Source organism: Podarcis filfolensis, assembly GCF_964270895.1.
Source record: "Podarcis filfolensis genome assembly, chromosome: 3".
NCBI classification, from domain to species: Eukaryota; Metazoa; Chordata; class Lepidosauria; order Squamata; family Lacertidae; genus Podarcis; species Podarcis filfolensis.
Window position 1 is genome coordinate 7,929,479 of NC_139606.1, and position 27,437 is coordinate 7,956,915.

The window sequence follows — 27,437 nt, forward strand, 5'->3', positions numbered from 1 at the left end:
GCCTGCCCGCCGGGGTTCCGCCCTTTCTAGCCTCTTCTCCCGCTGATTCCCCTGAGCCTTCTCCCTCCCTCCGGCGGGCTTTAGGAGCTGGTTCCCCATCCGGGTCTCCTGCTGTTCCGCGCGCCTGCACATTTGAACTTGGCGCGCGCGCCCAGCCAGCAGCTTTCCTCCTGACCGTTCCACTGCTGCTGTCACTGCTTCCCCCTTCGGGGGGGCTAGCTGCAACTGACCTCCCCTCCGTTGGAGGCGTGGTCAGCCCTGACTCCCTCTCTGGAGGAGGCACTGCCCCTGACACATGTGACTCTTCCCCCCCACTACGTTCTGGTGGGGAAACTGGTCCCGATCCTCCACTGCTGCTTTGGGGTTCCCCTCTGGCTCCTTGTTTCTGGTGCGTCCCCCCTGGGACCCCCCTTGCCCTGACCATCGGCGCCCCCTTCTGGGAATCTTCTGATTCACTGGAGAAGCTCATGGAATCTCTCGGGCCACTGTCATACTCCCCTACGCTGCCCTCGGATTCTTCCCCTTCGCTCTCCCAATCCTCTCTCCCCAGTGCTCCTGCTCCTGATTCCCTGACAGACGTCCTTATTTTCATCAGAGAAATGTTTGAGGGTATGATTTTTTAAACAATTTTAAACCTTTAAAATGTCAAAACAAAAACAAAAAAACCCCAACCCATCCAATTTCCTGCCTAAAACTGTGATCTCAGAAAGCCACCAAGGAGCGGCCGGGGGAGATGATACTCTCAAGGCAGAGATACTGAAATCACCTGCACCAAATCCCACATTTGGAATGAAGTATAAAAACGAATGGGACATGGGTGGCGCTGTGGGTTAAACCACAGAGCCTAGGACTTGCCGATCAGAAGGTTGGCGGTTCAAATCCCCGCAACGGGGTGAGCTCCCATTGCTCGGTCCCTGCTCCTGCCCACCTAGCAGTTCGAAAGCACATCAAAGTGCAAGTAGATAAATAGGTACCGCTCTGGCGGGAAGGTAAACGGCGTTTCCATGCGCTGCTCTGGTTCGCCAGAAGCGGCTTAGTCATGCTGGCCACATGACCCGGAAGCTGCACGCCAGCTCCCTCGGCCAGTAAAGCGAGATGAGCGCCGCAACCCCAGAGTCGGCTACGACTGGACCTAATGGTCAGGGGTCCCTTTACCTTTTACCTTATAAAAACGAATAATGTGCCAGGGTAACTTTTCTTGCTGAGGATTGTGTAGGCTGAATCCTGATGTTCTAAGTAGTACTTCTGTTGCAAAAATACAACCTTCTCTATGCCTGTGTTCACAGTCCCATTTGCTGTGTGCACTCACTGTTTCCAGTGCTGGGTTTTTAATCCTTGTTCAACGGACATCCAGAATGCCTGGTGGTTTCCCATCTGAGCACCTCAGCAGACCCGCCAAGTGTCCCTATTTTCCAGCGACAGTCCCAGATTAACTGAAGCCATCCTGGTTTCTGGTCTGACCCCAGAATGACCCGCTTTTCCTTAATACGTTCCAGTTTTCATTGGAGAAATGTTAGAGCATATGGAGTTCTGTGACCCCCCGAACCAAGGAGATAAGTATCTATACAACCTTTAGAAGAAATCTGAAGGAGAGGGGGGGGCGTTTTTGGTAATGTTTAATGATGTTTTTGTATAAACTGGAAACTGCCCAGAGTGGCTGGGGCAACCCAGTCAGAATCATCATCATCATCATGGAATAGGACATTCCTATTTTCATGGGAGAAATGTTGGAGGGTATGAGACAAGTATAGGAGACAGCTAGTGCTCAGTAGGTGCAGGAACAACTACAGCTGGAATCCAAATAGGCACATTTTGCGTATTTATCAAAAGTGGAAAATGGAATAAAAGTCATGTGAGAAAACTTAGTGGTGTCACTTAATAGGAGCAGTGCTTGTGGATGCTAGTTTTCTCAGGGCCCAGGGTTGTTGGGTTACAAGGTTCATTGTGACACCTCCCTCTGCTGGCTCATTGGTCACCAGAGTGTTAAAAGGCCTAGTGATCTCCTATGGTGAGGTCATGTTGTGCGGATGCCTGATGATCGTCTTCCAAAGCAACTACTCTATTCCAAACTTAAAAATGGAAAGCGTAATGCTGGTGGTCAACAAAAGAGGTTTAAAGACTGTCTCAAGGCAAATCTGAAAAAATGTAGTATAAACACTGACAACTGGGAAACACTGGCCTGTGAGCGCTCCAGTTGGAGAACAGCCTTTACCAAACGTGTTATGGGCTTTGAAGACACTCGAACTCAGGACGCAAGGGAGAAACGTGCTAAGAGGAAGGCACGCTTGGCAAATCCACACTGTGATCACCTCCCACCCAGGAACCAATGTCCCCACTGTGGAAGGACGTGTGGGTCCAGAATTGGCCTCCACAGTCACTTACAAACTTATTGTTAAAACCGTGTTTATGGAAGACAATCTTACTCAACTACGAGTGATCGCCAAAGAAGAGACATGTAAGTAGGATTTCTCTCAGCATCTGCATTCTGTGATGATAGTGAATTCCTCTTGAGCTTACCTGTGTGTTTTTTTCCCTGCCAGCAAACAGTCAGCTAGCAACAGCTCCTGATTGGCCAGAGTTCCAAGGGAGGCAGGCGGAGTGGAGTGCAGAGGCGTAGCGTGGGTTGTCAGCACCCGGGGCAAGGCAAGTAATTTGCGCCCCCTAACCCATGGATTTTAGCACTCGAGTCTCGAGCGCGCCCCCCCCAGATGTTGCGCCCGGTGCGGCCCGCCCCCCCTGCACCCCCCACGCTACGCCACTGGTGGAGTGAGAGATGGTGTGAGAGATTCATGGGGTCTGGGAGTGAGATTCTGTCAGGAAAGTTTGTTCTGAAGGGGTAGTGCTGAGGAGAGCTGAGAACTCACAGTATATGCTCTAAGGTTCTGAACTGCATAACACTTAAAAATAGAAAAGACACAGTCCCACATGATGTTTACAGGAAAAATGGTCCTCAGAGGGACTACACTGAGAGGAAAGGGCAGGAGTGATTCTGAAGCAAAGGAGGATTTGGGGGTCTATAAGGAAACAGTCGGGACGCGGATGGCACTGTGGGTTAAACCACAGAGCCTAGGACTTGCTGATCAGAAGGTCGGTGGTTCGAATCCCTGCGACAGGGTGAGCTCCCGTTGCTCGGTCCCTGCTCCTGCCAACCTAGCAGTTCGAAAGCACGTCAAAGTGCAAGTAGATAAATAGGTACCACTCCGGCGGGAAGGTAAACGGTTCACCAGACGCGGCTTAGTCATACTGGCCACATGGCTCCCTTGACCAACAAAGCGAGATGAGCAACGCAACCCCAGAGTTGGTCACGACTGGACCTAATGGTCAGGGGTCCCTTTACCTTTACCTTTACCTTTAAGGAAACAGTCCAGTTAAAACCCTAAATTCCTGAAATGTGTGTAGAGAAGTCTGATCTATGGAAGATGTGTAAAAGAAAGTAACCTTAAGCCTGCAGCATGCAGCCTATAACTTGAAACCGTATTCATTTTAGTAAAAAGCAACAGCACTCTTTGTTACATTTTGGTGGAAGAAGAAGAACCAAAACTCCTTGTTTACATCTGTTATAATAAAGTTTGTTTGCAACCTGTTTTCACAAAGAAAAAACCCACTGTCACTCGTGATTCATTCTCCATTTGGTGATTTCACCTGAGGGAAAGGGAAACAGAGGGCTGGCCCAGTGGCGCCAGGAAGAGAAAGTGCTGTTGCGCCATTGCGTATGTCAGAGGAGCTCATGAAAACCCCAGGAAAACATGAAGGTAATGTCTATTTCCAAGGATATGTTCAGTGTATATAAGAAAGTCTCTAAAACAGTTATAATTGCTAGCCTTCTCTTTTTCACTGAGATGATATCATCCTACAAGACCTGGAGGAAAAGCAGGGGCCTTGAAGTTGTCCATCATCTGTGAGCAGCAGGACAGCAGACTGAGAAGACAGTTCCCTACTAGGGTGAGAGGCACTGTGTTTCCATTATGCTAATTCTTTCTAAATTTGCATGTGTGCATTGAAACTAGCATATGAAAATATGTCCCCCCATTTGGCCACCCTGATACCCTCTCTTCTTTCTCTTCCAATAAAAAATTCAGAAACAACCAGCCAGAGCCGAAGAATGGCAGTAGGGATGATAATTTAGGTGAACCGCTTTCCTCTCATGTGATACTTCCTAGTAAAGATTCGGGGTGAGGGGCCATGGAACTCCTTGGAAATTGCGGAAGGACTGTACCTCAGGGGTAGGCAGTCTGATTGACATACAGAAAGCCACAGGTGTGATTCCCAGCATCGCTGGATAAGACCGGAGGAAGCTCTGGGATCTTGTAGCTCTGGGATCAAATCAGAAACCGGGGTGTCTTCTGTAAATCTGGGACTGTCCCTGGAAAAGAGGGATACTTGGAGGGTCTGGAATCTCTCCTAGCTCTGCTCAGAGATGCTGGGGTTTTATTTTTTATTTTTTTTCCAAAAATTTTATTAGTTTTCACAATATTATAAACAAACAAACACACAAGACAAACAAACATAAATCATAGCCTTATTGAAAATTACAGTTATTAACTTTGTTAAGTGATTTCCTCGCTTCCCCTTGGTTGAATTTCATTGCATGTCCTTTTAACGGTTTTCCAAATCCCAAATTTAACTTAAACATTAACATCCTTAAATCTTCACCTTATGGAATTAAACATATTAATTCATCACTTAACATAAATAAAATCCTAAGCCAATTAAGTATCTGCAAGCTATTTTCACTTAATTTAACTTCACAAATTTAACCAGATAATCATTAAATTTATTCCACTCTTCCTGATACTCCTCCAGCTTCTGGTCGCGGACTCTTCCGGTTAGGTCGGCTAGCTCCGAAATATCCATCATCTTCATCTGCCATTCTTCTATTGTTGGTAATTCTTGGGTTTTCCACTTTTTAGCTAACAAAATACGAAAACTGTGTGAGATGCTGGGGTTTTAAAACCTGGGATCTTTTGCATGCCAGACGGGTGAGCGGACTGTCCCCTGCCTGAAATGGTGGATGGCCACTGTCAGTCTCTGCAGAGCCAGGTGGGGCAAGGGCAGGATTTAGTGTACGTCAGCTTCCTAAGTTTCTAACTGATTTTGTCTAGAGTGGCTGTTTCCACCAGCCGACCTCCGTTGAGATAAGCTTTGTGTGTGGCGCACGGCAGGCATGGTTTTCCCTTCCACTAGGGAATGAGAAATCTATGGAATGCATGAAAAGAGAAGTGGGAGGTCAGTCAGTGATACTGGAAGGTGATCCTTTTCTCAGTTGAAGCAGGTCACACGCCTACGGAGGCTTGAATGGTGCTTGCTGGCTCTTTCTCCATCAGTACCTTTTTGTTCCTTGCCTGGGATTTGCTGGGCACTTACATGCCTCCTCGCCTGGCTCCATGCAGAGCCCATGGGAATTTGGACAGGGTGGTACAGACATCGCCGACAGAGACCACGATCGCTGACTATCCCTTTCAGGGAGGTCTTATGACTAACACCCCACTTCTTGATATATTAAAGAAGCGGGTAGACCCAACACACGACACTGGGCTCAGCTGAAACAAAGAGAAAGGCATTGCACTGCAATCCGAAGGAAACCACGGTGAGTAAGTCTTCGAAGCTTATTTGCTCAAAAAGGGCCGCGGTGGTAGACGTCTGTGTGTAAAATTCTGGAACGAAACAAGACATTGTGTTTCTGAACACAGAGAACCACTGAGGCTGTTTAAATCTAGCTGGTGAGTCCGTTTTGTTCATTTGCCTAGGAAGATTTAAAAGTAATATGCATCAGAAGTCCTTGTTCAGTCTATAGCTGAAAAATAGCTACCTTTGCATTTTCCCTGTTCTATAACTCTGTCTAGCTTAAGGACTTTTAATAGACTTTTATCATGCACATATCAAAGTTCAGTAATAGTGAACATTTTTCCTGTTTTGTATCTCTTGTTTTCTAGGATCAATATAGCAAAAACAACTTTCTCTCTCTCACACATACACACATACAACTTTTTTTGTACCTTTTTTTTTAAAATTCAAAGTTAATATCTTGCCACTGTGTACAACTTGACTGACCAAACATTCTGGCCAACTTTCCTTATACATGGAATGGAGCGAGAACCTTTTTGCCACTACAGATGTTACATTATATGCCCAGCATGGCATTTAATAATCAGTAGCCTGGTACTCACAGGTGACCAGAAATTCCATGCAGGTGAATGAGTGGACTGATGGAGAAGGGTGGACCACCTGCCCCTTCTCAGGTGGGCTGCAAGAGGAAGGGTCTCCCCTTTTTTTTTTAATCAGTTTTTATGAGTTCTCATACATACATCATACATTATTCAACTTAACCAAACAATCGTTTTGTAAATTCCCCTCTCTCCCTTGGCTTCCCTCCATATCCGTTTCTGATTTGTTAAACCACTTGTTGCATTCTGCTGCTTATATATAGTAGTATATTGTTGTCTTTCATTGTTGTCTTTCTTGTTCTCTCTAATTACATTATGTATGTTTATTTTAAACCCTGCCAAAGAATCCATGCTTTTACATTGTTTCTGCAAATATGTTACAAAAGGTTCCCATTCTTTTCCAAAGTCACTATTATCTTTTTCACGCAGTTTATCTGTCAATTTTGCTAATTGTGCATATTCCATCAACTTTTCATGCCATTGTTCTTTGGGTGGCATTTCTCCCGTCTTCCAGTTTTGTGCCATTAAAATTCTTGCTGCTGTTGTCGCATACATAAATAGTGTCCTCAATTCTTTCTCCACATCTTGTCCTAAAATACCCAACAGAAAAGCTTCTACTTTCTTTACAAATGCTGTTTTAAACGACGCTCCCTCCTTTCCAACCGGTATAGAAACACAACTCTCCACCTTTACACTGCCAGCCCCTGACAGGCTAGTAAGAGTTTTTGCAGGCTAGTAGCTTTAGTGGGATATTCACAACGCTATGTTAGTATTTGGTTCGATAGTCGTTTCTGTCGGTGACTGACTTTCCCCATCGCTGGTTGCTATGCAGACTCGAAACCATCTTTCGGCAGATCTGCCTTCATGCTGCCCTTTCCCATCACTACCCTCCTTCTGTCGCTTGGTTCCTCGAACGTTGGAGGCTGCGAGCACAACCATGAACCACAGAACCTGAACACGGAGTTTGCCCTCACTCTCTACCAACACTGGGCAGAGCGCAACCACGGAACCAACCTCGCCATTTCCCCAGTGAGCGTGGCTCTTTCTTTGGGGCTACTGCAGTTTGGGGCGCAAGGGAGGACACTGGCCCAACTGCAGCATGCTCTGGGATACAGCACTCATGGTAAGGCAACCTTCTGAGAAACAGCATTTCGGTGAGCAGTGCAGGCAGAGCATATAAAAACAAAAGCAAGTCATACAAGGGGACTTACTTCTGAGTTAACCCCCTTTCATGCCATGCTCTTCACTTCAATGGGCTCTACATGCACATCCTATAACTTTCAAGTAGATTCTTTCCCCCAAAGAGTTCTGGGCACTGTAGTTTACTCCTCACAGAGTTGCCAGTCCCAGCAACACTTCAGGAACTGCAGTGCCCAAAATTTTTTAAGGAAAGAATGTGCCTCAGGGGTTGGACTACATAGCCCTTAAAGGTAAAGGGACCCCTGACCATTAGGTCCAGTCGTAGCCGACTCTGGGGTTGTGGCGCTCATCTCGCTTTATTGGCTGAGGGAGCTGGCGTACAGCTTCCGGGTCATGTGGCCAGCATGACTAAGCCGCTTCTGGCGAACCAGAGCAGCACATGGAAACGCTGTTTACCTTCCTGCCGGAGCGGTACCTATTTATCTACTTGCACTTTGACGTGCTTTCGAACTGCTAGGTTGGCAGGAGCAGGGACCGAGCAACAGGAGCTCACCCCGTCGCAGGGATTCGAACCAACAACCTTCTGATCAACAAGTTCTAGACTCTGTGGTTTAACCCACAGCGCCACCTGCATCCCATAGATGGTCCTTAGGTCCCTTCTAACTCTACAATTCTATGATTCTGTGGTGTGTGCTGAAAGCTATCCACACCTTGGTTCTGTTGAAATCAGTCACAGATAGCTAAGTCCCATTGATTTATAAAAGTGTGGCTAATTTACAGCACAATCCTATGCAAGTCTACTCTGAAGTAAGTCCTATTGACTTCAACGGGGGTTACTCCCAAATAAGTGGGTACAGGATTGTGGATTTGTATCAATAGGGAAGGGGGCTTTTGATTTAAGTGTCTCACCTGCAATGGACAATTTATTGGAAAAGTGACTTAACAGTATAAACTTAATGATGTCTACTCAGAACTAAGTCCTAGTTTATTCCATGGGGCTTGCTCCCAAGTAAATGGACAAAGAAGGGAAGACACAAGATTTACCCACCCTGGAAGAGTGGCAGATGAAGGTGATGGACTATATGGAATTAGCGGAAATGACTGGCAGAATCTGAGACCTGGGAGAAGAGTTGGTGGAAGAAGATTGGAAGAAATTTAAAGACTATTTGCAGAAACACTGTAAAATTAATGAATGTTAAAAATGATGTTGGATTGAAAATAAGTGGCATTAGCAACAAAGTTAATGAGAATATGCAAAAATGAATTGATAATGGATGAAAATATAGAGTTATAATATGTTAAGATATAGAGTTAAGATAAACGAAAGAGGGTAAGGATTTGCTGATTTGATTATTTAAATGGGAATACAAAAAGGGGAGGTGTGAGGAGGTCAAGGAAACAAGCTAATGAGTTTAAAGTTACAAAAAATGGATTTGTTTTTAACTCTTTTTTATCTATCCGTTTTTTGTATTTTTATTTTTATTTTTTATTTTTTATGTATTTTTGTATGTTTTCTTTTTTTATCTTTTTCTTTTCCTATGGTTTTTTTTTTTGTATTCTGTAAACCTATGTTTTTGTAAAATTTCAATAAATATTTTATAAAAAAAAAGTAAATGGACAAAGAAGTACATGGCAAGAATGTAAAACCAATGTAAAACGAAGAGAATAATCTCAGAATAATTATTACCACTAATATTGCGGTAGCATCCCGCACAATCCTGTATATGTCTACTCAGAAGCAAGTCCTGCTGAATGCAGTGGCTCTTGCTCCCAGATAAGTGCAGTTTGGATTTCACTCTTAGTAAATCAGTGTTCAGCCCGTGGTCATTCATTCTATCCCAGCCTCTTATTGGGGTTTTCCCCCTTCTTCTATTTTAGCCTTATGGTTATAAACTGGCCATCGTAAATATGGATTGTATGAATCTACAAAAATGCATGAATATGCAATAGTAACTAAGCTTATAAGGCATGGTAAACAAATATGAACTAATCATAGCCGGGAGAGCAGGGGGGTAGCTAAATCAAGTAAATAAACTAAAATACTTAACTATCTGACCAATCGCGCCACTGATAGCTTAGTTCTGCCCCCTTCAACATAAATCCTGCCCCCCTAACATAAATCCTGGCTATGCCCATGAGCAGGAGGTCCGAAGGATGCAATAGATAGTTAGGAGCAGTGCTTTTTTCTGGTGGGACATATACACCTAAACATTTTGTGAATCTTTGTACTTTTGTCCATTTACTGTATTGATTTTTCCCAGTTCGAACTATAAAATGGTGATTTTCTTGAGTCAAAATGAGAGTACCCGTAAACATTCTTTTAGAAAGAAGGCCCTGGTTAGGAGGAACATTGCCTCATTCCTTGAAATGGTCTTCTAAAGATCACGGGCTGACAGTTAAGGGCTTTCTTCATCCCACTGTTTGTCCGTTGTCTAAGAGATTGATAACCCCAATAAATTACTTTGTTCTTAGATCAGGACGTTCAAGACTTCCTGCACACTGTGTACAGAGAAGTGACCAACTCAAGCCAAAGCCCTGTGGTAGCACAGCTGGCGTGTGCCCTCTTTGTTCAAGCCGGAACACATCTTTTGCTGCCGTTTGTTCAGCATGCCGCACTCTGGGCAAACAACACAGTACACCAAGCTAACTTCAGTGAGCCTAACAGGACCGCAGCTCAGATAAATGAATGGTTTGCCACAAACACTGGAGGTAAAGTGACAACGCTCCCCCCCCCTGCCCCAGTTGTGCCATGCAGTTTTTAAATGCAGAACTTTAGCACCAGGTCTTTGAGATGTCAGCTAAGCAGACTGCAGGACACCTTCAGTCTGGAACCCAGGTTGATAAGAAGCACATTGGGGGGGGGGAGGAACAGCTGCTATCATGGTAGGAATATGAGAAGCTGCCTTGTACCGAATCAGACCACTGGTCCATCTTGCCTCAGTATTGTCTGCACTGGTCGGCAGCACCTATGCATAGTTTTAGGCAAGATTCTCTCCCAGCTGTATGTGCCCAACTCTATTTGAATAGACTAAAACCAAACAGGAAATCACATCTATTTCTGAGTATCCTTTTCAAATACAGTGGTACCTCGGGTTACATACGCTTCAGGTTACAGACTCTGCTAACCCAGAAATAGTGCTTCAGGTTAAGAACTTTGCTTCAGCAAGAGAACAGAAATTGGGCTCCGGTGGCGCAGCAGCAGCAGGAGGCCCCATTAGCTAAAGTGGTGCTTCGGGTTAAGAACAGTTTCAGGTTAAGTACGGACCTCCGGAATGAATTAAGTACTTAACCCGAGGTACCACTGTACAAGTGATCAATGTGACCTTTGCTACAGGATTTCCCTCAATGACTGTTCTCTTTTCCCTTGCAGATGGAGAAACAAGTTACCTATCCTTGGAAACTCTTGATTCCCCACTTAACCAGATAGCTGTGGTGAGCGTGATGTCCTTCAAAAGCACTTGGCAAAGGAAATTCACCTTCACAGATACTCAGACCTTGTCCTTTACAACTATAGAGGGCCTCATCCTGAAAGTGCCTACTATGTATCTCAGCGCAGAAGTCAACTATGGTAATTATACTGGGGATGGATACAAACCACACAGACTGTCCACATGCAGTTTCTCGGCTGAAGTAATCTGCAATGCATACAGAGTATCGTAGAATCGTAGAATTGTAGCGTTGGAAGGGACCCCAAGGGTCCTCTAGTCCAACCCCCTGCAATGCAGGAATCTCAGCTAAAGCATCCATGACAGATGGCCCTCCAGCCTCTGCTTAAAAACCTCCAAGGAAGGAGAAAACAATGGTGAAAGCTGTGCTCCTCTGCCAGTTTCCTCTGCAGCAGCAGAGGCGTGTGTTGTTGCTTAGTGAGATCTAATGGATCCAGAGCCTATTTGACAGCCAAAAGCTTTTATACTGACACCCAAGGCAGTGGCGTAGCGTGGGTTGTCAGCACCCGGGGCAAGGCAAGTAATTTGCGCCCCCTAACCCCTAACCTGCCGCCGCTGCCAGCTTCTTCTTGCTGCTGCCTGGGCTGGTCTGGTGTGGTTCTCTCCCGCGCTCAGCGCTGCGCAGGGCGGCCGCTGCACTGTCCCTCCCCCAGTTAGTCCCTCGCTCTCTCTCCGCACCACACGCCTGGCACCCACCCCCTCCACAGTGGGCAGCGACCCGGCGGCTCGGATCGGATTCGCACAGCCAGCACTGCAGTGAGAGAGAGTGAGTGAGCCAGGTAGGGGCAGAGAGCTGCGAGTGCGAGCAAGCGCCCCCCCAGATGTTGCGCCCGGTGCGGCCGGCCCCCCCTGCACCCCCCACGCTACGCCACTGACCCGAGGTGAGGTACAAACGGATGCAAATGATGGATATGTTGCAAAGCTATTATCTTGCATGTGTCATTGTGAATATATATGTTGCTGCTTGATTGCAAACTTTGTAAGTTTGGTTTAACGGAGAGAGAAAGAGAAAACCACGCTCCACGTATTTCCCCTTCCTTGGTCTGGCTTGCAGTTGCAGCACTGAGCTTTTATTTTTTTTTTAATAAATTTTTATTAAAGTTTTACAAAAAAGAAAAGTAGAAATTCTCAGAATAAAAAAAAAACCATAAGTTACAGAAAAAAGAAACACACAGAAATACAAGAAAAAAATCACAACTAATTAAGAAAAATTAAATTTAAACAAAGAACAAAAAATAAAAACAGATCCATTATTCCCAATAACCTCGAATTCATATGCTTATGTTCTTGACCTCCTCACGCCTCCCCCCTTTTGTATTCCCGTTTAGATATTTAATTCAGCAAATTCTTACCCTTTTTCAAATATTTAAACTTTATACCATAACACATTCTATATCAATATTTTCAGCCAATCATCAATGCCTTTTTTTGCATAATCTTATTAACTTTTATCACTAATTACCACTTATTACCAATCCAAGCACAGTTTTAGCATTCATTAATTTTATAGTATTTCTGAAGATAGTCTTTAAATTTCTTCCAGTCTTCTTCCACCAACTCTTCTCCCAGGTCTCGGATTCTGCCAGTCATTTCTGCCAGTTCCATATAGTCCATCACCTTCATCTGCCACTCTTCCAGGGTGGGTAGCTCTTGTGTCTTCCAATACTTTGCGATAAGAATTCTTGCTGCTGTTGTTGCATACATAAAGAAAATTCTGTCCTTCTTTGGCACCAATTGGCCCACCATGCCCAGGAGAAAAGCCTCTGGCTTCTTAAGAAATGTATATTTAAATATTTTTTTCATTTCGTTGTATATCATCTCCCAGAAAGCCTTAATCTTTGGGCATGTCCACCAAAGGTGAAAGAATGTTCCTTCATTTTCTTTACACTTCCAACATTTATTGTCGGGCAGATGGTAGATTTTTGCAAGCTTGACTGGGGTCATGTACCACCTATATATCATTTTCATAATATTCTCTCTTAAGGCATTACATGCCGTAAATTTCATACCTGTGGTCCACAACTGTTCCCAGTCAGCAAACATAATGTTATGACCAACATCTTGAGCCCATTTAATCATAGCAGATTTAACCGTTTCATCCTGCGCATTCCATTTTAGCAGCAAGTTATACATTCTTGAAAGTATTTTAGTTTTGGGTTCTAACAACTCAGTTTCCAATTTTGATTTTTCCACCTGGAAACCTATTTTTTTATCCATGTTGTAGGCTTCTCTTATTTGAAAATAGTGCAGCCAATCTCGCACCTTATCTTTTAATTTCTCAAAACTCTGCAATTTCAATTTATCTCCTTCTTGTTCCAATATTTCCCAATATTTCGGCCATTTGGCCTCCATATTGGACTTTTTGAGTGCCTTTGCCTCCATTGGTGACAATCACCTTGGGGTTTTATTCTCCAATAAGTCTTTATATCTTAACCAGACGTTAAACAATGCTTTCCTGACAATATGGTTTTTAAATGCTTTATGAGCTTTGACCTTGTCGTACCACAGATATGCATGCCACCCAAAAACGTTATTAAAACCTTCTAAATCCAAAATGTCTGTGTTTTCAAGAAGCAGCCATTCTTTCAGCCAACAAAATGCGGCCGATTCATAATAAAGTTTCAGGTCTGGCAGGGCAAATCCACCTCTTTCTTTAGCATCAGTTAGTATTTTAAATTTTATTCTGGGCTTCTTGCCCTGCCAGACAAATCTAGAGATATCTCTCTGCCACTTCTTGAAACAGTCCATTTTGTCTAAAATTTGCAAGGATTGAAACAGAAATAACATCTTTGGCAATACATTCATTTTTATAGCCGCAATTCTGCCCAACAAGGAAAGCTTCAGGTTTGACCATATCTCTAAATCTTTCTTCACTTCTGACCAACATTTCTCATAGTTATCTTTAAATAAGTTTAAGTTCTTAGCAGTCATGTTGACCCCCAAATATTTGACCTTCTTTACTATTGTTAGGCCTGTCTCCTTCTGAAACCTTTCTTTCTCGATCGGTGTTAGATTTTTCTCAAGAACTTTAGTTTTTGACTTGTTCAACTTAAAACCAGCCATCTGCCCAAATTCTTGAATCACTTCCAAAACTCTTTTCGAACTAGATTCTGGCTCCTGAAATGTTAAGACTAAGTCATCTGCAAATGCTTTCAATTTATATTGCTTAGCTCCGACCTGAATGCCTTTAATCAGACGGTCCCTTCTAATCATGTTCAATAGTACCTCCAGGACTGATATAAACAACAATGGGGAAATTGGGCAGCCTTGTCGTGTACCTTTCTCTATCTTTCTCTTAGCTTTTAGGGAAATAACTAAGCCTCACTTACTCTGAAGGACGTGCGTGGCGCTGTGGTCTAAACCACAGAGCATAGGGCTTGCTGATCAGAAGATCGGCGGTTCGAATCCCCGCGACGGGGTGAGCTCCCGTTGCTCAGTCCCTGCTCCTGCCAACCTAGCAGTTCGAAAGCAGGCCAGTACAAGTAGATAAATAGGTACCGCTCCGGCGGGAAGGTAAATGGTGTTTCCGTGCGCTGCTCTGGTTCGCCAGAAGCGGCTTAGTCATGCTGGCCACATGACCCAGAAAAACTGTCTGCCTCCCTCGGCCAATAATGGTCAGGGGTCCCTTTACCTTTACACTTACTCCGGGAGCAACCACTTCTACCTTTCGGGAAAGAGCTGTCACTCTCAGAGTAAACAAGAGCTGCCTGTTTCTCAAAAAATCTGCTATGCTTGCCACTCAACTGTATGAGCTGTGCATCAGCTTCACCCTGAATTGGTTTCATGACCTGTAGTGATGTCCTGAAACTCAGAATCCCATTACATTGCATTGCCAAATGAAAAAGCCAAAATGGCAGAGAAGCAGCTACAAAAGCAGAATGCAGGCACGGAAATGCCAATGTTATATTATTTTTGTTGCTGTCATTACTACAAAAGTGCTTTCCGATTAATCCTAACTGCTGAGTCACTTGAATAGTCCTAAACAAACATTTCTCCCCCAAAACACAGGTGAATTCCTATTGGACTCTCTGGAACGGGTCAGTGTGGTTGAATTGCCCTACCTGGGGGAGGCAGTCAGTATGTTTGTGGTGCTTCCATCTGACAGGAGAACACCTCTAGCTGAGATCGAGAGATACCTCTCAGCCCGAAATTTCCCGCTGTGGTCCAACAGCCTGAGAAGAACAAAGATGGACCTATTTCTCCCCAGGTAAAGGCTTGATGTATACACATTTGCCTGGCCTTTTTGGAATTTGATCTTTGGTTGTGGAGAGGGGAGGTGTGGGTATGCGTGAACACAACTGTAGGGGTAGACAATGTTATTATGAACAGGAAATGATGGCTAAAGTTGGGGTGGCTGGAATTGTAAAAGAACAGAGGAGAGGAAAACTAGCTTTTATGAGGGTCAGTTGGGGTGAGAGGAGAGGGGGAATGAGTAGAAGTGTAATGCACATATACCAGAATCTCTAAGGCTTTCCTAAGGGCTCCTTTAGTTTCAAACCATTTAGCAGACTTACAAGATGGGTTTTAGATTAGGAACAGTGAAATATACTCAAAGTCGAGTGTGGATTTCATGCTCTTTATTCAGCTCATAGTAGTGAGGAATGAAAGTTCCCTCGAAATATCTGCTTTATATACATTATTTACACAATGGACCGAACATGATTGGCTAATTCCGGGATTCTCCTGTAGGCCAATCAGGTTGTGGATTCACTTCCACCTGGAGCTGGATTGGGTGGCTCCTGCAGACCAGTCATACTGCTGCATTGTTCTAGGACCAATCAGACTGCTGCATTCTGAATCCTATTGTTCTAGGACCAATATTGTTCTAGGACTGCTGCATTTTGGATCCTATTCAACTCAGTGCATAACAAACAGGTTTAGAAAACTGGCAGATGAAATGCTTTTGCATTCGCAGAGTTGAGGCAAAGAGCAATAAATAAGCTGTGCAGACGAAATGTCATGTACCCGTATTTCACCTCAGCAACATTGGTAGTAGTCATAGTGCATGTAATTTCCACATTATAGACGCCAACTCAGAATACAAATGATCCATAGGAGCCTTGTCAGAAAGTAACTGGGAAGTAACTTCAATGCTTCATGCCTGCATCCTCTTGCATACATGATTAAATCCCATTCTGGATGGCACTTCGCTAGCACATCTTATGGTTCCATCATAATATTACATTGCTTTGTTTTTCTGTCGTTTTGTTTCACTGAATAAAGAAATATTGTATTTCTCAACTGATGGCTGTGATAAACTGCTGGGGTGAAATTGGTCTTTTAAGTACGGTAAATACAAACAAACTAAAGGAGTACAGCGTCAAAATCTGTGAGTGAGGATGGAAAAGAGATGCAGAGACCACCAGTGTGGCTTGGTGTTGTGCGAGTGCTTCTGATTTTTTCCCTGGGTGCAATTCTCCTTCTGATTTTGAGTCCTCATGCCTTGAAGAACAGGAGTCTCAACCCAGGGCCACGTAAATTGCCATGGCTTTATTCCTGTAAACAGGTGGGTTATAATAAGGAGCAAAACAAAGATAGGAGCAGTTTGCAAGTGGCGTATCTAAATGTCCACCCATCAAAATTTCAGGTTCAGAATCGAAAACCACTTGGACCTGAGAATGCTTTTGCCTACATTAGGAATTACAGACATGTTCGATCCGACTATGGCCAATTTCAAAGGGATTTCAGGTAAGTCTCACACGCTTTGTTAGTGTGTTGGATCCCCTTGTCCATTTTGTGGCAGTGATTCAGGGCAACAGGTCTTTCCAACTGGCAAAGCCAAAGTCAAGGGTCTGCATGGTTGGGCATCTCCTGAGGACCCACATCCCAGCAGAGGGCCTCCTAACCAGAGCCCTGTGGACCTCCTTTCCAGCTTGCTCCCTTTCACTCTAGTTCAGACAACCAGGGAAAACACCACTACCTGCTTGTCTCCTCTTGGTTTGGCCAGCAAGCGGAGGGAGCCTTGCTGAATCAGCCCCAAAGCCCATTCCACTCAACATTTTGTTCCCACCATGTCCTCCCAGATGCCTATGGTGAGCCCACAACCAGTCCTCTTCCTCTCAATATCCCCAGCAATTCAGAAGCATTTTGTTATTCCACCTGGAGGTAATAGAACCATGGAGATCATCTGCAGGAGGGCCTTTGGTCGTTCCCCGAGTTGGCGATCTTCGTTTAACAAGAAAAAACAAGTTCCAGTCCTGTGGAACACGCTGCCAATAGAGATTCAGAGGGCGCTTTCTGTGCCAGTTTTTAAACACATGCTAAAAACCTTTCTGCTCTGCCAGGCGTATGCAGCCAATTAAGACTACATCCCTCACAATGCTCTACTGATATCTGTTTTTAATTTCTTTTTGCTTTTAACTTTTCATGACTTTATCACTGGGCTTCAGTGTTTTTATATTGCTGTAAACCACTGTGATACAGTGGTACCTCGGGTTACATACGCTTCAGGTTACAGACTACGCTAACCCAGAAATAGTGCTTCAGGTTAAGAACTTTGCTTCAGGATAAGAACAGAAATCGGGCTCCGGCGGTGCGGCGGCAGCAGGAGGCCCCATTAGCTAAAGTGGTGCTTCAGGTTAAGAACAGTTTCAGGTTAAGAACGTACCTCCGGAATGGATTAAGTACCTGAGGTACCACTGTATATCTTTCTGAAACAGCAGTACATCAGTGGATCTATTTCCCATCAATTTCTCTAGTCCCTTTTAAAGCCATTCAGGTTGGCAGCCACTATTACATCCTGCGAATAAGGTCCATCTTTTCCTGTGTTCTGACTCTTGCACCATTCAGCTGTACTAGACAAGAAGATTTTCAGTATTAATATGAAAGTAAGGTTGTATTGGCTTTGCGTTGACAACTGGAATGACTAGTAATGGTTTTCTTTGCTAGAACAAGAGCATCTTTATATCTCAGAAGCTACCCACAGAGCAAGGATTGAAGTGACGGAAGATGGAACAAAGGCCTCAGGCACTACAGGTAAACCAGGTGGAGATGGTTCTTGCATTGGCCTTGATAACCAGCATAGGCTGATTATTTACATTTATTCAATTCCTAAACCATTGCCCTTCAGTCCCACAGAACTAATTCCTCCAGTTTGCCAGCAGAAGGTTCTGGGATGTTATGTCCATAATACTTGCAAGCAATATAGGGAGGAACTTACCCAATTCAAACTGCAGTCCAAATTAGACATCAGATGATTAGTGGATTCAGCATGAGTTCATTGCCAAAGAGTTCTTTGTCAAGCAGAATAGCGCAAAGGTGGGATGGGCTTAGGGCAACTGCACAAAAGTGCCCAGCTTGATAATAAACATGCATGTCCTTCGGCCTGCTGCCCGTTTCCTAAAAACCTATGCAAAAGCTTGTATATGAGGATAAGGGGGGGAAAGCCACTCTGTTACCTAAGCTGATATTGGCAAACCATTTTTGGTGTAGTCCATTTCACAAGGGAGAAGGTTCTTCTCAAGCATCCCTCCCTTCAGAGGATGAAATTGATTACATCAGAAAGCACAGCTCCATAATGGTTAAATTTAATCATTACAGACAACCAGTGATATGAGGAATAAAGATCCACATGGAGTTAGTTGGAAGTCACTTTATTCTTTTTTTCTTTTCTTTTTTCCCGATTGTAGTTTGTTATTATGTTTATAACCTTATAATTATGTTTTTGAATTTTCTTCTGTTTTTGTATTATTTGTTTTATTCAGTGTTTGTTTGTATGATGTATAAGCATAAATTTAAATTTAAAAATAAAATAAAGCATACCTCCATGCCAACTTACCTTGGGAAAGAACAGGCAAGGGCCAATGGATCTACATAAGTGCAAGGACCCAGCCAGTAGCGTATCCAACTTGTGAATATTCCCAGAGTTTGACGATATGGGCTGCAAATATGGGAACCAGCCCAGGAAGTGGCTTGGTGTTCATCGGCCATGACACCCACATTCCTGCAGTTCACCTGAACAGGTCAGGGGTGGTGGCACCAACCACGACTGATCAGGACAGACATTTACGGTATTTCAACGCTAGCGTGGTAATTTTGACTTCTTGTGAGAGTTCTGGCACTCCCAATTGTTTGTTTTTTTAACCACACAGCTATGGTGTTGCTAAAACGATCCCGGGCTCCTGTCTTCAAAGCTGATAGACCTTTTAATTTTCTCCTTAGGCAAGGCAGAACAGGTAAATATCAATTAAATTTATCTGTAGAAGTTATGATGATGATAGCAAAATGCTATTGCCTTCTTTAACACACTATATAGCTTGGAAGTCCATAAAAGTTCATAAAACCAAAGAAAATGAACATTGGGGATTGCTTTCTTGAAAGCATCATCACACCAAAGACTGTGTGTTAGTCTCCTGGCATGGGCATAGCCAGGGAGGAGGGGAGGTAAAGGTAAAGGTACCCCTGCCCGTACGGGCCAGTCGTGTCCGACTCTAGGGTTGTGCGCCCATCTCACTTAAGAGGCCGGGGGCCAGCGCTGTCCGGAGACACTTCCGGGTCACGTGGCCAGCGTGACGAAGCTGCTCTGGCGAGCCGGAGGGGAGGTAGCTGCTCCCTAAATCAAGTAAATCAATAAAAATACTTAATTAACTGACTAATTGTGTCACAGATAACTCGGCTCTGCCCTTACCCACCAAAATAAAGCCTGCCCCACAATAAATCCTGTTTACACCCATGGCTCCTGGTATCAGTTTTCCACATTCTAGATGGTGCTTTCAAGGACACAATTTCAGCCACATTTATTCTGAGGCTTATGACGAACTGTTCCCTTTTCCCCATACCCTTACCAAATAAATTGATTGTACTTGCCTTTTCAAAGCAGGTTAAGAGAATGCCCTATTCAAAACCATTTTCTTCCTTTTATTGTTGTTGTTGTTAATTAAATTTTTATGCCACCCTTAATCCGTAGATGGTTCGTTGATTAGCTGTTCTTCCTTCTGTTAACCCAGTTATATAAAATTATATAATTTTTTGTCGAGAAGTGAAGGCTGCTAATGAACATCTTTCCCATTCCCAGTTTCCAAATGTGACTGACTTTCATTAATCACCTCTACATCCCCTCCCCACCCTGTTCTATACAAATAATTAAATTTAAGTTGCATCAGTATGAGCATTTATAAAATGAAGTTGAAGAAACTAATAATAATTTCTTTTCTTTTTTGACAGGTTCAATTCTGTTTATAGGAAGACTTACAAATCCTACTGAGTGAACTTGTCCTATCCATGCTTCCATATATCTGCATTCCCATAAAATTAAAAAGCATTAATAGGACGTTTTAAGTCTTGTGACTATCAAGAGGAAGCTGTGTGAAACTTAGGGCTGTAAATAAAAAGATCTGCTGATTGCCATTTCTGTGGTGGTTCTCTTCTGTTATAGCAGTTATAGACTTCTGGAAAATGCCTTAGGGCTCCTGCGTTCAAATCCTCTTTTGGGTTTCCCACAGGCATTTGGTGAAGCTCTTCAACAGCTTAGCCCAGTTGGTTAGAGCACGGTGCTGATAACGTCAAGGTGGCAGGTGTGATCCCCATATGGGCCAGCCATATATTTCTTCATTGCAAGGGGTTGGACTAGATGATCCTCAGGGTCCCTTCCAGCTCTACAATTCTATGATTCTGTGATTCTTATGTTCTCAAGCTCCCCTGGTGCCAGCCAGGTGTGGCCACTCAGTTTCCTCAAGTACTTGAGGAATGGCAGCCTGTCATACGAGGATGACAGCTGATGGTCAGCAACAAGCCTCTCCTATCTGCTGGGATTGCCAGGCGGCATATGCTGTGCCTGCTCAAAGATGCCTGTTGCTTACAGGTAAAGGTAAAGGGACCCCTGACCATTAGGTCCAGTCATGGCCGACTCTGGGGTTGCGGCGCTCATCTTGCTTTATTGGCCGAGGGAGCCGGCGTACAGCTTCCGGGTCATGTGGCCAGCATGACTAAGTCGCTTCTGGCGAACCAGAGCAGTTTACCTTCCCGCCGGAGCGGTACCTATCTATCTACTTGCACTTTGACGTGCTTTCAAACTGCTAGGTTGGCAGGAGCAGGGACCGAGCAACGGGAGCTCACCCCGTCGCGGGGATTCGAACCGCCGACCTTCTGATCAGCAAGTCCTAGGCTCTGTGGTTTGACCCACAGCGCCACCTGCGTCCCTTACAGCTACAGCCATCTAATTCTAGTTTACCTAAGGGAGTTTCTACCCAAAGTATCTGCCAGGGAAGTAAAGGGTCTGGAAAGGTTAACCTTGCTCAGAGCTGCCAAGGCTGCATCACTTAGGGAGATAATACTCCTTAGTATTTCATATCCATTTCTTAACAAACAACACAACAGGGTGTCCGTTCAGCCAACTTCAGATGATAAGAGGGGAGCTAAGTTTCCACCATTTATTTATACACCTTTGATTTTCATAAATTTAAGCAGTTGTGTTAAGTCTAAGAGCTCAATTCTCAATAGCCTTTCATAACTCAAAAAACTGGCGTGCTTCTTCCACGGCAGAGGTTTGGTGGGTCAAAAGTGTCAGAGCCACCTTCTGAATCTTCTTATAGGAGTCCTGAAAATGAATTGTGCCTCTGAGGGCACCACACATTCAGCAGCGCTTGGGACAACAAAGAGGGAAGAGCAAGTCTCCTCCTTCCACCATAGAGATATATAAGAGAAAGAGAGCTCTATACAACTGCACAATTCCGGTTCTGATCAGAAACTTCCACATGCAGGTTAAGAAGTGGGAGGAAACATGGCGGGGAAATGTCACAAAATCAGGGCAGGTTGACAGACGCTTTCTGCACTGCTCTACATTGCACTTTTGACTATGATGATATACCAAGGGACGTTCAGTGCAAGATCCTGCTTCTGCTCTGGTTGCTTGAATAGAAATGGGGCGACTTTCTTTTTTCTTTTTTTTTTAATGATTTTCTATCATCGAGTCCAACCCCCTGCCAAGCAGGAAACACCATCAGAGCACTCCTGACATATGGTTGTCAAGCCTCTGCTTAAAGACCTCCAAAGAAGGAGACTCCACCACACTCCTTGGCAGCAAATTCCACTGTCGAACAGCTCTTACTGTCAGGAAGTTCTTCCTAATGTTTAGGTGGAATCTTCTTTCTTGTAGTTTGGATCCATTGCTCCGTGTCCGCTTCTCTGGAGCAGCAGAAAACAACCTTTCTCCCTCCTCTATGTGACATCCTTTTATATATTTGAACATGGCTATCATATCACCCCTTAACCTCCTCTTCTCCAGGCTAAACATGCCCAGCTCCCTTAGCCGTTCCTCATAAGGCATCGTTTCCAGGCCTTTGACCATTTTGGTTGCCCTCCTCTGGACACGTTCCAGGTTGTCAGTGTCCTTCTTGAACTGTGGTGCCCAGAACTGGACACAGTACTCCAGGTGAGGTCTGACCAGAGCAGAATACAGTGGCACTATTACTTCCCTTGATCTAGATGCTATACTCCTATTGATGCAGCCCAGAATTGCATTGGCTTTTTTAGCTGCCGCGTCACACTGTTGGCTCATGTCAAGTTTGTGGTCAACCAAGACTCCTAGATCCTTTTCACATGTACTGCTCTCAAGCCAGGTGTCACCCATCTTGTATTTGTGCCTCTCATTTTTTTTGCCCAAGTGCAATAATTTACATTTCTCCCTGTTAAAATTCATCTTGTTTGTTTTGGCCCAGTTCTCTAATCTGTCAAGGTCATTTTGAAGTGTGATCCTGTCCTCTGGGGTGTTAGCCAGGGTCTTCTGTGTAGTGGTGCCCACCCTGTGGAATGCCCTCCAATCTGATGTCAAGGAATAAAACAACTATCTTACTTTTAGAAGACATCTAAAGGCAGTCCTGTTTAGGGACGTTTTTAATGTTTGATGTTTCATTGTGTTTTTAATATTCTGGGGAGCCACCCAGAGTGGCTGGGGAAACCCAGCCAGATGGACGGGGTATAAATAATAAATTATTATTATTTGGGTTTATTATTGAAGCATATGGAGGAGAAGGGCAGCTTCCCAAAATAAATGAGAAGAATAAAAAAGGGATGATGCAGGCAGAGAGGAGTTGGAAACTATAGCTGATCAGACAGTGGAACAAATATGAAGGAGAAGCTCAGCTCACAGCTGACTTAATCCTGCAGTGAGGCAGTTCTGTCCATCTCCTGCCAAAGACTTTAATTCAGTCTGAAAGCGGCTCTTGGGATTTCACTTCACTGCGTACCAGAGAGATGCCCAGCAATGCTTCAAAAGTGTGCTGGAAGTGGGTGTGCACAAGATGTGCCTTTTCTCTCTCTTGTGGCTGCCGCATGAAGAGAACAGGACCTTGCTTCTGGGTTCAGGAATGACAGAATTGTCATGATGAGGTCCTTCTTTGGGGAAAGGGTAGCTGAGGGGCACCGCCATTGTGACTGTGCTTCTGTTTTCGTGCTGAACTCTTGGTTACTTTTCCTGGATAGTTAGGAAGGAGATTTTCATCTTTGGAAATCTTAATCATTTTTCATTTGGACTATCTGTAGATAGAAACATATATATGACATTCTGTCATTACAAACATATTAGCTTGCCAGATAGAAGTATCCCCTGCCATATAACCTAGACCAGGCTTCCTCAACCTCGGCCCTCCAGTTGTTTTTGAGACTACAATTCCCATCATCCCTGCCCACTGGACCTGCAAGCTAGGGATCATGGGAGTTGTAGGCCAAAAACATATGGAGGGCCGAGGTTGAGGAAGCATGCTTTAGACAATTTTGGGAGGCATGCAGGGAAGGAAAAGGGTTTTGTTGATATGGTTTATTAGGTAAATGGTGCCCATTTTATTTTAAATACTACAGTGGTACCTCGGGTTACAGACGCTTCAGGTTATAGACTCTGCTAACCCAGAAATAGTACCTCAGGTTAAGAACTTTGCTTCAGGATGAGAACAGAAATTGTGGCGCGGCAGCAGCTGGAGGCCCCATTAGCTAAAGTGGTACCTCAGGTTAAGAACAGACCTCCAGAGTGAATTAAGTTCTTAACCCGAGTTACCACTGTATATACACACTGTCTGTCTGTACATCTACATACACATACCTACATATGTGTATACGTATTCCCTCTGGGGAAAGTGATTTCCTAGTAGTATTCAACTTGATACAGTACTTATTTGGCTGACAATATTTTTGAACTCCAGCTGCATTTATGTTTTGCATCTACAACTAGTTGAGAACTCTTGTAAACACACAAAAGAGAAGTACTGACTCCTCCTAATGGTGCATCAATATGGAAATGTCCAGAAATGGTGCCAGTTGGATTCATATTCATATTTTCCATATTCATTATAGGAATATAATGAGCTCCTGGGGTTAATTCTTAATGGCTGGCAAGTCTTCCAGTTAGACACATCCTCAGTTAGCACTTGTGTCCATTTTTTGAATGAGATCTACCAATGATGGGGAAAGGCTAAAGATGGTTCCTCCCTTTCTTTTACAGAACAGCTCATGTGTGGCTGAAGAGAGACAGTGGTCAGTAATGGCCTGGCATATACCATCCACTGCCTTGTAAGTATTTGCCATCTTTAGTCCATTTTAATTCTCAATTTTCAGCACCACTCCCACCAATAATTAGCTGTTGGGAACACAGTGTGGATCTTCCATAATTCTGATGGCAATTAAATACGCTGAACTTTAAAAATCAAAAGTATTCTGGTGTTTGACAAATATAACCAATGGGACACCAGTGTTCTTGGACTCCACTTTCTGTCTGTGTCCATTGACTCTGCTGGCTGAGACTGATGGGGGCTGTTGTTTAGCAACAACTGGAGGGCATCCTATAGGCTACCCTGGCCTATGATGTTCCTATAGCATAGAATATTCATCCCAAAGACATGAAAAAGAAAACATCGAGGAAGAAAGTAAACTTAAATTTGTGTAGTACTTAAACCTTAACAGAAGTGCCTTTTTCAGACGGTGTGTAAACTTAAAATCAAAAGCTCAACTTACTGTTAGCAAGAGGCATTTTTTGTTTCAATATTAAAATAAATGCAGCAGAACCAAAATTAGTTTAAAAACCAGAATCGATTTTCTCTCAGCTTCACCATTTGTCATCATTGATCAGAATCAGCTTCTTTCAGGCAACAAAGGCTTTAAAATGACTACATTAATCAGGCTTTTTTTAAAAAGTACAGTGGTACCTCGGGTTACAGACACTTCAGGTTACAGACGCCGCTAACCCAGAAATAGTACCTCGGGTTAAGAACTTTGCTTCAGGATGAGAACAGAAATCATGCTGTGGCGGCAACGGGAGGCTCCATTAGCTAAAGTGGTGCTTCAGGTTAAGAACAGTTTCAGGTTAAGAACGGACCTCCAGAACGAATTAAGTACTTAACCCAAGGTACCATTATACTGTTCTCCAAAAGCGAGCTGAAGGAAATTTTGAACTTATAATCAGGGTATATTTAGCATTTGAAAGAAGCAGGCTATCAAATTATAATGCAAGAGTCAGAGCTGATATACAGGAGTATATTCATGCATCCACTGAAACAAGAATAAAGACCGCAGTCAGAGCTGATATACAGGAGTATATTCATGTATCCACTGAAACAAGAATAAAGACCACAGAAGTAGAACCTTGTCGGAACATAATGTTGCTAGGATGCCGTTTCACAGCCAAGGCAGCACAGAACTAGGATGTGTTTGGGGGGTTTATAATCAAAGCTGTGCAGAAGAGCATGAAAAAGGCCAAGTTGTGAATTCAATGATATTTCCTATCCAGTGGGCAAGTCCAACCCCTTGCAATGCAGGGATCTTGCCCACATCTGTCCTTGGGTGGACTCGAACCACGAGGCTTCTGGTTAACAGACACATTGAACTATTGCACCACAGAGATTTAAAGGTGTATTCTGCCCTTCGTTAGAAGATCTCTGGACAGTTAACAGCATAAAAATAGAATATTAAAACACAAAACGCATAAGAAAAACCAAAGCAGAACAAAACAATAACCCCCTACCTCCCACCATACATTCCAAAGGATGTTGGTCAGCCAAAGGCCTGGTTGAAGATATTTTCATTTTTTAATATTTTATTTTTTAATTTTCAAAATAACATTTCCCCTTTCATATATACATATCTAATCCAAATTTTCATTAATTATCTTTACCCATTCTTGATTGAATTTTTCCTCATCTTGGTGCCTGATCTTTGCGGTCAATTTAGCCATTTCAGCATAGTCTATCATCTTAGTCATCCATTCTTCTTTCGTTGGGACATTCTCTTCTTTCCACTTCTGGGCAAGTAGCATTCTGGCCACTTTTGTCACATAGAAAAACAGTCTCTTTTGCTTCCTTGGTACTTCTACTACTCCTAGTAAAAAAGCCTCTGGTTTTTTAACAAACGTATTCTTCAACATTTTTAAAATTGCATTATAAATCATTTCCCAGAAGCTCTTTACTTTTTTACATGTCCACTACATATGAAAAAATGTACCGTATTTTTCACTCCAGAGGGCGCACCAGACCATAAGGTGCACCTAGTTTTTAGGGGGGGAAATAAAGGGAAAAAAATTCCCACCGCGCTCCGAAGGCTTGCGGATAGCTGCCTGAAGCCTGGAGAGCGAGAGGGGTCGGTGCGCACCGACCCCTCTCGCTCTCCAGCCTTCAGCGAAAGCCTGCATTCGCTCCATAGGATGCACACACATTTCCCCTTCATTTTTGGAGGGGGAAAAGTGTGTCCTATAGAGCGAAAAATATGGTATCTTCTTTCTCTTTACATTTCCAGCATAAATTAGAGGAATTTTTATACATCTTAGGCAGCTTTGCTGGAGTCAAATACCATCGATACATCATTTTAATAAAATTTCCTTTTCGTGAACTACAGGCCGTGAACTTTAGATTCTCTTTCCACAGCTTTTCCTATGATTCAAGCAGAATATTATGACCTATAACTTTTGCCCAATGTATCATTACAGCTTTAACTTCTTCATCTTTCGTCTCCCAGTCCAACAATAGTTTGTACATTTTTGATAACAGTTTCTCATTATATTCTAGTAATTCCCTTTCAGACTTTGAACATTCCTTCCCAAAGTCCTTCAAAGAGAAATGTTTTCACCTGGTGCTTTACGTGTATAATGAAGCTCTCAGGTTAGCCTCCCGGGGAAAACATTCCTGGTATAACTCCACTGAAATACAGTGGTACCTCGGGTTAAGTACTTAATTCGTTCCGGAGGTCCGTTCTTAACCTGAAACTGTTCTTAACCTGAAGCACCACTTTAGCTAATGGGGCCTCCTGCTGTTGCCGCGCCGCCGGAACACGATTTCTGTTCTCATCCTGAAGCAAAGTTCTTAACCCGAGGTACTATTTCTGGGTTAGCGGAGTCTGTAACCTGAAGCATATGTAACCCGAGGTACCACTGTATATCACAATAAGTGGAGGCGCAACACGAGAAGATCCAGCAATGAATCATAGAACTGTAGAATTGGAAGAGACCCCAGGGTCATCTGGTCCAATGCAGGAACCTTGCGGCAGCAGGAAGGGAATATGTAAAATCATTTTTTGAAAATAAGAATCTTCACAATTCCATTCACGCAACCAGAGCGGAAGCCGGCTCTTGCAGTGAACACCACTCTGTATATCACCACAGTGCAATGTAGAGCAACGCAGAAAGAGCAGGGGTCAGCAAACCTTTTCAGGAGGGGGCCGGTCCACGGTCCCTCGGACCTTGTGGGGGGCCGGACTATATTTTGAAGAAGAAAAA

The 27,437-nt window shown here is 43.8% G+C and overlaps 2 protein-coding genes across 2 annotated transcripts in view; both read left to right on the plus strand.

The window, feature by feature from the left end:
• Nucleotides 1–27,437, plus strand: part of WDFY2 (WD repeat and FYVE domain containing 2) — a 99,521-nt gene that overhangs the window by 14,105 nt on the left and 57,979 nt on the right. Inside the window, exon 2 of the mRNA XM_083606663.1 lies at nt 24,180–24,247. The gene's annotated coding sequence lies outside the window, so the exon portion shown is untranslated. The remainder of the gene's footprint in view (nt 1–24,179; nt 24,248–27,437) is intronic.
• LOC310759428 (serpin E3-like) lies at nt 4,841–20,095 on the plus strand. Its single transcript, XM_083606665.1, has 9 exons — nt 4,841–5,720; nt 6,997–7,287; nt 9,777–10,013; nt 10,675–10,872; nt 14,759–14,957; nt 16,338–16,438; nt 17,639–17,725; nt 18,841–18,924; nt 19,913–20,095. The coding sequence occupies exons 2-9, from the start codon at nt 7,029–7,031 to the stop codon at nt 19,954–19,956; spliced, it is 1,209 nt and encodes a 402-aa protein (XP_083462791.1). The 5' UTR covers nt 4,841–5,720; nt 6,997–7,028; the 3' UTR covers nt 19,957–20,095.